Below are 13,164 nucleotides of genomic sequence, written 5' to 3'. Positions count from 1 at the left end.
GGAGCGGGTTGGCCCTGTAGCTTACCGGCTGGCCTTGCCCCCATCTTTTTCTGTAGTTCACAATGTTTTTCATGTTTCCATGTTGAGGAAGTACGTAGCAGACTCATCTCATGTTGTGGATTAAGAACCCTTGCATTTAAATGAGAACCTGAGCTACGAGGAAAAGCCCATTCGAATCCTGGCCAGGGAAGTGAAAGTTTTGCGCAACAAGGAGATGGCTTTGGTGAAGGTTCTTTGGCAGAATCACCAGTTCGAGGAAGCCACATGGGAGTGCGAGGATGACATGAGGATGCATTATCCCGAGCTTTTTCAGGGTTAGAACTTTCGAGGACGAAAGTTTCTTAAGGGGGTAGAATGTAACATCTTACTTTATTTTGTAAATAAGTTTTTTTTTTCTTTTAAATGTTGGTTACTTGGATAAATTATATGAGATTTATGTTTTTGGCTAAGCTAAAATATGATTTAATTATTTAGAATTAATTGCGTTTTATTTTGGCTTGTATTTGAGAGATTTGATTATCTATGGAGATAATTAAATGTGTTTATTAATTTTTTTTATAAGGAAAAGGAATATATATATATATATATATATTAGCATATATATTTTGGGAGATAATTAAGAAATTTGTTTTTTTTTTAAGTGAAAACCTTTTTTTTTCTTCTTCTTTTTTTCCTTCCAACCCTAGCCACCGCCATCACCTCACCGGTTCTGTAAAAATTGGGATTTGAGATCGATCCTCGCTTTCGCAGAATTGGTGGACTTTTACATTCACCGTTCGCCGTCACTGTTTTTTTTTTTTTAGATTGAGTAAAAATTGGATTATTTTGGCCAAGGTTGGTGTTTGAGTTTTTTTTAAGTGTCTCTTGGTGTTGGAAACAATTTTAGTTGTTACTCATTGTGTCGACTTTAAGGATTTAGATTTTTTTTTGAAGATTTCGGGGTGTTGCTATCAAAGAAAAGACCATTCTTTTCATCGAAGAGTTTTAGTTTGGGTAAGTTTTGTGTAAGTTGGTTGGTTATCCTTCGGACTTGGACCCCAAGGATTTACTTAATTTTGACTCACTTCCTAGGCCATAGTTGCTATATTAAACTTGTGATTATGTCTTAGGGTTGATTTGAGTTTTATCCAAGGGCTATTAAGGAGTTATTTGTGCAAACTTTTGAGACCAAGTTGAGGTAAGTGATACTATTACCGGTGCTTTCGTGCCAGGCGACCTAGATCTGGAGCATGAATTTGTTTGACATTATGTTTTGCTAGTTGCATGCCAGTTACAAATATTATGAGCATGTTAAAATTTCTAATCAGTAATGATATTATGTATTTGATGCATGAATAGACTAGCAGAGCGGTTTATTGTGTCGCCTTGACGCATGTTATTATTATGTTTGACGGTGTGCCTACGGGCCGCTAGACATGCGTGAACCGACATGTTAACGTTCATGTTATTATCATGTTTGACAGTGTGCCTACGGGCCGCTAGACATGCATGAGCCGACAGGTTTACGTTCATGTTACTTTTATTTTCATGTTTCATGTTTTGACGGTGTGCCTACAGGCCGCTAGACATGCGTGAACCGACAGGTTAACGTTCATGTTATTATCATGTTTGACGGTGTGCCTACGGACCGCTAGACATGCGTGAGTCGATTGGTTCACGTTCATGTTATTATTATGTTTGACGGTGTGCCTACGGGCCGCTAGACATGCGTGGATCGACGGGTTCACGTTCATATTATTATCATGTTTGACGGTGTGCCTACGGGCCGCTAGACATGCGTTTCAAGCCAAGATAGTATGTCTTTTGGTTTTCATTTCATCATAAAAAATCGATGTAGCTGTATGAACCACGAGCTATTCTTTCTTTGCACGTGGATGCATAGTCTGATCCAGTAATGAGATCACGAGTATTTTATACTCAACCTTTATCTTTATTTTTTTTCAAGTAAGGGTAAGGACACTCAGGCGACTGACAAGAGGAATCCGTGACAGTGTCAAAGGAACCAAAATTTGCTTCCGCATTTGACCCTTTATAATTTCGCATGTTTTTTTTTCTTTTATTTTATTCATGGTTTTATTATAATTTAATTTAATTCTTTTTATATAATTTGTTTCTTGTTAAAAAAGATGCCCGAGTTGAACGATTTAAGATTTTGAGATATGTCATAACATTTTCTTATATACTTAATGCAGTTCAAGATTATGATTATTTTCTTTAATTTACTTTATTTTCTTCAATGAGAATATTTATGCATGCATGTAGTAGCGATCCCTTTTTAGTAGTCTTAGAAAGTTGGGTTGTTACAGTATGTGTGGGAATTAAAGATAACTATGTTTGGTTGTGTAGGAAATGTTATCAACTTTTCCTAGGAATAAGTAATACATGTGTTTTGTGTTGCATGAGAATATTATTAGATCACCCAAGTAAATGTTATTTTTGTTTAAATTGTGTGATCACTTTTAAAATTTTGTGCAATTATAAAGCATATAACTTATAAAAAAAACTTGCCTTAATTGATTTTAAATAATTAATTTGTGCAGTTTTTATTTTTATTATGCAATTATTAAAAACAACCTTAAGCAGCTGTACTATATTTTATTTCAAAAATCAAATATAACCAATATCAAAGTATAAATACTAAACGTAGACAAAATAAGCATTTTTATTATGTCAATATTCGTAGTTACAAACAAGAGTACAGTGCAACATTCATTCAAAATGAAGATATTAGCAAGCACTAACATGCTAGCTCAAAATAAGGAGGACACGTCATTTGATAAGGGCACAAATATATATATATATATATATATATCCATAATTGTCCATGTATAACATAGCCATTCGGAAAATTCAGCAAAGTCCAAGGAGATATATGGATGATCAAATCCTCAATTGAAAAAACAAGTGAAATTAATCAAAGGGCATAGGGTAGGAAGGAGAAGAAAAGTGAAAACCACACTTCTCAATGGGTATGTAATTCCTTCACTTGTGTGGCTAAAAGATGCCTAGGAAATACCTTTTCCAAAATAAATAAACAAAGTCCACCAACCAAACATGAGCTTTGTAAGTCCATTTCTTTTCCCACTCTTTTCCCTCCAATCAAACAACCCATAAAGATAGTAGGTGAATCAATATTTACGGTTTCAAAAGTTAGCTTGTCAAGACATTTTAAGTTAAATTACAAAAAAATACCTATAAGCAAACCTTTGTTTCAAAAATACATTATTTATTTCAAAGGTTGCACCACCCTCCACATTTCGTACATTTATTCAAAACTATATTTAGAGTATAAATAAAATTTAAAGGTTTGGATAAAAATTAAGATTTGAAATGGTGTGTCATGAGTTAAATGAAGATTGAAACTTAAACATCGCACTCCAAGTTAACACCACAAATTCATTTTATGTGATTACTGCTACAAGGGTTAGTTAAAAATATTTACGACACATCACATCTGATATTACTATTTTAATAAAATAATTGAGTATTTTTAAGATGAAACAAAAAAAAAAAAGTTGATAGAAAGGATTATCCAGAAAGAAATGGATTGAAAACTTTCAACGTAGGCATAAAATTTATTTTATAGCGTGATGAGGGGATATAGCAATTCTCAAGTCAACGAATTCAATTAAACATTTCAATTTTCTGGTTAAAAAGAAAAGAGAATTCAATTAAATAATAGGATATTGAATTTTGTGATGGTGGAAAAGAATATGAATAACAAAATGCGTCAAAGCAGCCAAGGCATAACTTCAAAGAATGGCAAGGAATCCAAAGAACATAAGATTCCCATTTTTATGTTCCATTTCAACAACCAATTTTGTAACCCAAACAATAAATCTTTTCGTTCTATGATCTTTTTTTTTTTCTTTAGAAAAGTGTGCTTTTCGTCTCGTTTGGTTGGATTAGGTCGTGTAAGTATTGATTTGTTGAGAGAAATGAGGTCGAGAAAAGAGAAGAAATATATATAGAGATATGGGACATCGAAGCAATTCTATCATCATTTCATTGGGATCATGATGATGCCTTTTTAAAGCAAATCCTGAAGAAAAAGAGAGACCCAGAAGAGAAATTTGAGTGGATGGGTTTGTTGAGCTGATTCTCGCACCACCCAACCATTGATCGCCACACACCACAACCCACCCATTTGGCTTCTTCCGCTTTGTTTTTCCTTTTTCCTTCTTTTCTAAAAAGAAAAAGCCATAATTTCAGTCGGTCGTCGTCTCAGTGAGCCAGTGACTGTGGTGGGGTAGTGGAGATTTGTTCCCATTGACGACACTGGCGGTTGGATGAAGAAGAAGTAGACCTAGAAAACAGAGGGAGCAGACGAAGCTAGCAAATGGGTTTGATCAGTAATCGAGTGGAGAGAAGTGAAATCAAACCAGGCGACCACATTTACACTTACAGAGCTGTTTTCGCTTACTCCCATCATGGTACTTCTCTTTATATTTCTCTCCCCCCCACTGGATTTTGAGATTCTTGTGAGGAAAACGCTCTGAATCTATCTGCTCATTTCTGTCTCTGGGTATCTTTTGCTCTAGCTGATTTTGCTCTCGGATTTGTGTTCGCCCTTGCGCTTGATTATGGATTTCTGGGAATTGATCAGATTTTGTGTTTTTCATAGTTCAGCATTTTTTGTTCCAGCTTACTATATTGCTGGTGTATATTGACTGAGTTTTGTTTCACTGTAAGTACATTTTTTCTGTTGGTTACCGGAAGTCCCCTATAAGTGTGTTTCGTCAGAATGCTTTATAGGGATCCCATTTCAAGATTTTTTTTTCATTAGATTGCCTTCTCTGCTCTTGCAAATTTCTGCTTGTTAATACTTTCTACATTATGAGTCATTAGATCAAAAGCTGATTGTTTAAATTTTTTGAAATAGAATAGGGACCATAGAATTCCACATCTAATCCGCCTTGAATTCTTTTTTAGAGAGAGAGAGAGAGAGAGAGAGAGAGAGAGAGAGATCTTTGTTATTCAATTAATGATCATAAACGATTTAGCTCTGAAGCAGGAATCATGCACATTTGCAGTTTTCTCCTAATCTTTGTTAATTGATGTCCCTCAAGCACCTTCATTTGAATAGTGTCGTGTGCATTTTTGTAACCCTTGCTTTGTTAAGTATCTTAATTTTGTTTTGGTGCTGAATGATTTTCATTTTTTCCTTAACAACCTAGAATTCTCTTGGATCACTATAATTAGATGTTGACAGAAATTTTGAAGGATACTTTGGTTAGACTTTTCTTCTTAAATTAAATTACATGGTTTGTCTCCTTTTCCGGTGGTTGATTATTAATTAGTTAGGCTTTCATTTCATATCTGCCAACTATATTGTTTGGCCCATGCCCATGTAGGTTAAGTTTTTAATCTTTTAGCAAATGGTTGTTGCCTGGTAGCTTCTCAACTGTTCTTGAATCTTCAGAATCTGATAAAATTATTTCTGCTTAAGTTATGCTATTCTGAACTAGTGTAGAACCCTCCTTTATTTTGTTCACTCTGAGTAGTGGTCTGGGACTCTGGATTATATAAGGTCTATATGAATAGAATTTTTCTTTTGAAACTTTAACTTGTTAGAATGAATTTTTCAAAACTGTAGTACACCTGCTGAAATGATTTCTTCTTCTGAAGTAATTTTCAAAATTCATTGAACTCATTACCACATATATTATAAATTTGATATTCCATTTGAAGCAATCTGTTTCAAAATGTAATTTTTCCCCATTGATGGTTTTGAGAAGTCCAATTATTTGACTTGTGTGCAACCCCATTCATATTTTTACTTACAATTCTATTGACTAAACATTACTAGACAGGAACTTACTTCTCAAATGACACTACGTTCTAAAATAACCACTACCATAAAGTTTTCATTTTCTATCTTCTTCCACTATGTTGTCCATGCAGGCATCTTTGTAGGGGGAAGCAAGGTTGTGCATTTTAGACCTCAGAGAAACTTGAATTCAAGCACTGACACTCCTGATTTCTATGATTCAAGTTCAAGCAATCCATCATCCTGTCCAATTTTCCCTGACTGTGGATTTAGACAACCAAACAGTGGGGTAGTCCTTTCTTGTCTGGACTGCTTTCTGAGAAATGGATCTCTTTACTGCTTTGATTATGGAGTACCCCCATCAGTTTTTCTTTCCAGGGTAAGGGGTGGCACTTGCACCACTGCAACATCCGATGCATTTGATATGGTTATTCACCGAGCAATGTATCTTCTTCAAAATGGATTTGGAAACTACAATGTGTTTCAAAACAACTGTGAGGATTTTGCTCTATACTGCAAAACAGGTCTTCTGATAGTGGACAGGCTTGGGGTTGGAAGAAGTGGTCAAGCTTCTTCTGTCATAGGTGCTCCCTTGGCTGCCATTCTTTCCTCTCCTTTGAAGTTGCTAATGCCAAGTCCTGTAGGCATGGCTGTGATGACTGCTGGAATGTACAGCATGAGTAGATACGCAACTGACATTGGTGTTCGAACTGATGTGATTAAGGTGGCAGTGGAAGACTTGCCTCTTAATCTCGAGTCTTTCAGCAGCGAAGAAGAAGAAGATGATGATGATGATGAAGAAGAAGAAGAAGAAGAAGAAGAAGCAACCACCACCAAGAAAAATGAAGATTCAAAAGTGCTTGTGGCCAGATGATTTCAAATCCATTTTTTGGTTGACATGGAGCTGCTTCATAAAGATTAATTGATTCCATGCCAGGTATACAAAATAGTGACATTGCAGTTCAATCCTCGATTCGTAATTGCTCATCGTCTTTCCTTGTTATAGGTATGTCATGTGGTTGCACACTGTTAATTTGACGTGTATGAAATTGGTGTGTGGACTAGCCCGATCATTAATATTTGGTAGTTAGTCAGCTACATCACTGTCAAAGTCCATCTAATGGATGTACAGATCCACAACTAACATATCTTTGTCTCCATTAGACTTGGATGGTTTGTTTTTTGTTATTGCGATAAAATGTTTGATTCATGTGATTCTATCTTACAATCAGAAATAAAAAGCTAGACTAATGAGACTTCAAGATTTGGTAATAGGTAGTGATGAGAACACCGTGCACATCTACCAAGTCTATCACTGATTAATCTATTGAAAACTTACATTTTGTATTGTTTCTAATTCATATGCTGCATTCATTGCAACTCTGTACAATGAATTTTATTGACTTAAGAGCTGGAAACTTTCACTCTTCAACTGTGATTGCCTCACCCCTCATTGTTTAATTCAGTTGAATGACATGAGAATTAGTCTATGCTAAACTCACACTGGTTCAGTTTTGCATAGAAGATATGATTTGGTCTATACTGAAGCAAGAGAATTTAGAGATGATGGTTTTTTTTTTTTTTTTATTCTTTATTTGGGCTGCTGAGAAAAACAGAAAGATGATCTAGAGGGAGAGCATAAATGGCTGGAGATTCTCTCTGTATTGAATCTAAAAAGTTAGAATAGTGAATGATTGTCTATTTAGAAAGAAAAGGAAACCATGTCTTTAGACAATCCTAATATGGATTAGAGAAGTAAAGTCTCGAAGAACAGCCAGTTTCTTCAAAAGACAACTGTTATAATCTGTATATAAATATTCATCTTTTCTAAATTTCTGTTATATTATTTGCCTTTTCTCTTCCGTTTATATCAGTTTTCATAGGTTATCATTGATTACATAGCACCACATGTAACCTGCTCCACATGATTTGATACGATGACGTGATATTTGAACCCAAAAAAAATTTAAAATATTGAATATAGCAAGCTTTAACTATAATTCAAACGGGTTAAGTTGTAAATTTGGTTCTTATAGTTTGAATAAAGTTTGAATTTAGTCCCCGTTGTTTTAAAAGTTGGATTGATTAGTGTCAAGTATATTTGACTTTAATATGATATTTTAAGTAGTTGATAAAAAAGTGCTTCTAGTATGTTTTTCGAAAATGTAGTATATGGATATCAACAAAATAAAAAGGCCATAGAATGCCTTGCTGGATTATCATGATAAAAAGAAAACCTTGTTATGTCTTCACTGTTCAGAGCTAGCCAACTTGAGGCTTCTTGAAGATGCCTTTGCTTTTAATTGAACTGTTTGAACCTCAATGAACCATCAATCTCCTTTCAACCTTCTTTTCAATAGCTTCATGTGAATTCTTTGCAATTTGCATATATATATTTATAACATTTCTTTGCAATTTGCTTATACATTTATAAGCACTTTTTTTTTTCCCAACAAAACAAACTCCTACGCTGTTATGATATTATTAAATGCCATAAAATTGGTTGGTTAGGCGATTTCGATTTTAAATTTAAGCTAATTCGAGCATATTTCAACTAAGTTCGCCATATATTATTGACTAAAAAATCAAATGCTCAAATTTACATGTTGACTCAACAAAAAAAATGTTTTCATTCACATTTTTGCTTCCTAAATTCTTTAATTTCAAACGTAAACTCTTCACAAGTTGCAGCCATTCTCTCCCACAACAATTGAATAGAAAAGTTGAACGTTTATCAATTCATAATGGTATACTCGTAATGAAATTTCATTGATAGATTAGTTGTACTAGATTACCATCGCAAATGTAATTAGATTGTTTTTTATCGTGTTTACCTAAAATTATGAATTTTGTCAAATTTACCGTTACCGTTATGGTTACCTTTACCTCTGAGAGCCAAACCATAACCGTAATGGTAATGATAACGGTAAATGTGCCAAAATTCAAAATTCATAGGTTTTTCTTTGAAACAATAATAATATGGTGACAATAACCATAACAGTAACGATAATGATACGACGTCATTTTCAGATGCAATCGAATTAATCACCCTCCACTCTTCTATTGATTTGCATTTTCTATTTACAGGTATGGACGTGGTCCCCATATATTATTACTACATAATACAAGTAAACAACACCAAATGTAATTTAATAGAGTCTATTTTTTAAATTATCATTGATTATTACTATTAGATTGAGATAAACATGCCCATTGATTCTCCATCCATTAAAAACCAAATCTCCTCTTGTTCTCTATTCCTTTATTCATTAAAGTTATTTTAATTGGTTTAATTGAACCTTCCAGAATTTTGATTCAACTATATAACTCTAATTATTAATATTTAAGCGGCGCCTGATCTTTTTTAATCAATAAAAATGAAATAAGATAGGTAGATGAAAGGGTTGAAATTGACAGCAAGGTTAATAAGGTTGATTGTTTCAAAATAGATTATTAATTTAATGCTATAAATGGTTAAAAGAAAAAAAATAAATTAAAATCTCATTTTGATTAATGTATTTAAATTTAATTTTTACTATTTTCTTAATTATCATTTATTAGCATTTGAATAATTATTTTAAAGGATAAAATTAATATAATAAAATATCAATATCTATCAATAATAGATATGGATAACATTGATAAATTGATTAATTTTTCAATATCTAAAAACAATCCTTCTATAAAATATAGAAATATATTCACATATTGTATTTTTCAATAAAAAAAATATTGTTGTTATTATTTGATTAAAAATTATAAAATAAATTAATTTTGAGATTTACGAGAGTATAAGGATTAAAATGGTGAAAATTTATATAGAAAAGGGAGTATTTTAGAAAAAGAAAAAGAAAGAAAAGAAAAATGTAAGACCTCATAATTAGACCTAAAAATTGATTTAATGAGTTGGGGCGGTGGATAAGTGTGGTTTAGAGTGGTTTGATTTGATTATTATCATCAGAGCTTTTGTTACCAATTTTAAGCTCTGTGTTTTCGATCATTGGCCCAACCCCACAAAGAAAACCATACCTAGAAAAAGCTATCTGGGTTTCGTTTGTTAATATTTGAACTACTGAGCACGCGATCGATCAAAAAGCTGCAATCTGTTTCCAAAATTTCATCATTTTTCTTCTCAGTCAAATCCCAAAGGAACAAGGTTGGAATTAGTGTTTCCCTACAAAATCAGAATCTGGGTCGATGGCTAATCTCTATGTCAAGGCTGTACCTCCGGCGGATCTGAATAGGAACACAGAATGGTTTATGTATCCCGGTGTTTGGACAACCTATATTCTCATTCTCTTCTTCGCTTGGCTTCTTGTCCTCTCTGTATTTGGCTGCTCTCCTGGCATGGCTTGGACCGTCGTCAATCTATCTCATTTTGCTGTATGTCCATCCATATTTCTTCCTTTTTTCTGTCTTTTTTGATCTGGGTTTTTATTGCCTTCCTGTTATTTCATCATTGGGTGTGAGATTGTTGTTGACTTGTGCAATTCATTTATTGCCTCATTCTGCGGCTTGGTTTTGGTGTTTCTGTATTATTTTCTGCTGCTTTAGTCCCCTTCAATTTAATCTCTTCGTGGATGCTCGGAGAGATTTTATTTGGTTGATTTTGCCTAAACAAAAACAAAGACAACCGACTGTTGTGGCTTTGTGATTTCGGCTTCCTGTTTACGCTTGCTTTGATAATTATATGCTTATTGAACTTGCATGTAAGTAATTTTGATACGAAAGAGATTCCTTTCTTATGCTCGATTTCTACTGTTTCAGATGTTCATCTTTGGATTATTGTGTAGAGGGGTATGGTAGATAAATATTCCATTATGTTTGATTTCATAACCTTTTTCCATGATTGTTACATTTCAAGCCTCGAGCTATTGATACTCTTAGGCTGTTGTTTAGTTTAATGGCACTAAAATTGTTTGCGGAAGCCAAATGGGAGAAATGCTATTAGAGATGTTTGGAAAGATCATATGCTTTTCAGCTTTATGTTTGATGTATTGCCATACATGTTTTTTATGTGTAAATGTGGATCTTTCTGGATTAAGAGGCAGTGAACTCTGTTTACTATTGGCTCGGACATGCCTACTTCAATGTCTGATTGCCTCTCCTTTCAAGAGAGCCAGGCTTAGAATGATTGGAGCCCCTCTCCTTTCAAGAGAGCCAGGCTTAGAATGATTGGAGCCCCTCTCCTTTCAAGAGAGCCAGGCTTAGAATGATTGGAGCCCCTCTCCTTTCAAGAGAGCCAGGCTTAGAATGATTGGAGCCTTCTTTTGCTCCATTCTTTGAAGTTGATATGCTCTATGTCTTTATACAAATGATGGAAAGGAGCGTGGCTTTTACTTCAGGTCACTTACCACTTCTTCCATTGGAAGAAAGGGACACCATTTGCTGAAGACCAGGGTATCTACAACAGGTTGACGTGGTGGGAGCAGATTGATAACGGAAAGCAGCTTACGCGCAACAGAAAATTCTTGACTGTTGTTCCCGTGGTGCTGTAAGTTGTTTATTATATGAGTAAACCTATGTACTATTTAACTCTGAGATCACATTTCAAACTGCTTTTATTTGTTTTTTGTTTTGTTTTGTTTTTTTTTTTTGTTTTTTGTTTTTTGTTTTTTTTTTTTGCTTTTTTATTTTACTTAACTCCTAAATTTGAGTAGTCTATAGGACATCTCATAGTTTGCATATCTTTGACAGTCAATGTTTTTCCATGTTCTATTCTACATTGCCGTGTGATTTTTTTCAGCATTCATCTTTATAGGTCTTCTAATGATTGGTTGGATAATTCTATCGATTAAATGGCCTTTTGAATTGAACTCAAAATCTCTAGGCTTGTAATTCTAGGGATTATTTCCTAAGCTTACAAATTTTCTTGTTGGAAAACTTTTGAGCTATGGCTTAGGTAGACACTGAACTTAACAGGCTTCGAATGCAATAATTCTTGACTGAATTTTAGGGTCTCCATCTCTTTTTTCAATATGTGAGATTTGTTGTATAATTTTCTAATTGGTCCTCTCGTTGCGATTACAACATATCTCACTTCATTAGAAAAAAATTATTCTGCTATCTCCTATTCTTATCTTTATCTGTAATCTTGTCTATTACTTTGTGAGGATAGTGATAACTGATAAGAAGATGGCTGGTGCTGCAAAATTTTGAATACTTTGACATTTGCATATCCTCATATTTTCATTAGAGGAGGTAGTGGGGGTAGATTGGTTCTCTTTAGTTGAAATCAAACTGGGCCAGCAAAGTTGAACCGAGCAAAGTGAGTTATGCTCCATTTTGTTTGATTGTGTATTTTAACAGTTCAGTGGGGTTGAGATTTGAACCTCTAACCTTTTGATTGGTATATATGTCTTAACCAGTTAATTATGCTCAAGTTGGTAGTATTTTAACAATTATTCTCATGAGTTTGGCCTTTATCTGCTTATTGCCCATTAGTTACATTTTCTTCCAGATTTAATCCTTAAAAAATCAATTCAGTTCTCCAACACTAATCTAGGGCTTTATAAATGTTACAATTTCTTATAACCTAGTAAGTCTTGGAAACTAGACATCTAACTTGTTGGATTGTAGTAAGTCTTAGTTATGACATATATTCGAAGTTTAGAAGTGTAATCTGAAAGAACTATTGAACATGAATTTAGGGAGAAATTGAAAGGACCGAGAGTGACAAATGAATCAAATGATTAAGGAAAAAGATGAGGGACGAGAAGTATAGTACTTGAGTGGTTGTACTATTTCGCTTATGAACCACCTTCCCTCTCTAGTTATCTTAACTTGAGCCAATGTTCAACTTGCTATCATATTTAAGGCACTCTGAAAAGCCCAAGAGTCAATTGGAAGGCAGAGGTGCATCTTACCAAAAATTAGTTACGAAACCTTGTTCATAAATGGGCTAAAGAGGGACAACCTAAAGGGCAAGGTAACAAAAAGTCCCCTCTCTGAGGTGAAAGGTCACAAAAACACCTTCCAATCTAAGTGGATGGTGAAAGTGGAGCTACTTTGGTCCCAAGGAGTTCTTAAATCCCATTTGTGGGTCCCACAACTTATTAACTCTCTCTTCCTACTGTAGGCTCCATGACTTATTAACACCAACTACATGACTCCTCCCATTATGAGCCTCGTGTCACCCACTACCTCCCTCTCTATCTCTTTATCTTCTCTCTCTCCTTTTTTTTTTTTTTTTCTTTTTGTTTTTTTTGCATTGTCTTTTAATTTCTTAACTCACAAATGTGTCATTATTCATTTTTTTGAATAAAGCTCCTCATTATTATTACTAATTATGAGCAAAAATGTTCTTATTTTTTAGATATGATACTATTATTTAAATTGTAATGTAAATTATAGAACTGCATCATTTTTGTAATTGATAAAAATCTCTCTCACTT

General features: G+C 33.9%; 2 protein-coding genes across 2 annotated transcripts; both read left to right on the top strand.

Moving 5' to 3' along the window:
- The first annotated feature begins 3,699 nt into the window (after positions 1-3,699).
- On the top strand, positions 3,700-7,032 carry LOC120091552 (NC domain-containing protein-like protein). The gene is made up of 2 exons (XM_039049646.2): positions 3,700-4,433; positions 5,905-7,032. Exons 1-2 carry the CDS (start codon positions 4,340-4,342, stop codon positions 6,642-6,644), a joined length of 834 nt encoding a protein of 277 aa, XP_038905574.1. The 5' UTR covers positions 3,700-4,339; the 3' UTR covers positions 6,645-7,032.
- Positions 7,033-9,673: 2,641 nt separating this feature from the next.
- On the top strand, positions 9,674-11,304 carry LOC120067945 (uncharacterized protein C119.09c). The gene is made up of 2 exons (XM_090317312.1): positions 9,674-10,153; positions 11,116-11,304. Exons 1-2 carry the CDS (start codon positions 9,968-9,970, stop codon positions 11,266-11,268), a joined length of 339 nt encoding a protein of 112 aa, XP_090173438.1. The 5' UTR covers positions 9,674-9,967; the 3' UTR covers positions 11,269-11,304.
- Positions 11,305-13,164: the final 1,860 nt, after the last annotated feature.

This window comes from Benincasa hispida, chromosome 1 (assembly GCF_027475165.1).
Source record: "Benincasa hispida cultivar pf3 chromosome 1, pf3_genome.v1.1, whole genome shotgun sequence".
Lineage (NCBI taxonomy): Eukaryota > Viridiplantae > Streptophyta > Magnoliopsida > Cucurbitales > Cucurbitaceae > Benincasa > Benincasa hispida.
Note: the sequence above shows the minus strand (reverse complement) of the source record. Positions and strands in the feature narration are given on the sequence as shown.

Coding starts and splice junctions, on each gene's coding strand:
- LOC120091552 (XM_039049646.2), top strand. CDS start 4,340: ATGGGTTTGATCAGTAATCGAGTGGAGAGAAGTGAAATCAAACCAGGC. Junction 4,434..5,904: donor TTTCGCTTACTCCCATCATG/GTACTTCTCTTT, acceptor TTGTCCATGCAG/GCATCTTTGTAGGGGGAAGC.
- LOC120067945 (XM_090317312.1), top strand. CDS start 9,968: ATGGCTAATCTCTATGTCAAGGCTGTACCTCCGGCGGATCTGAATAGG. Junction 10,154..11,115: donor TCAATCTATCTCATTTTGCT/GTATGTCCATCC, acceptor CTTTTACTTCAG/GTCACTTACCACTTCTTCCA.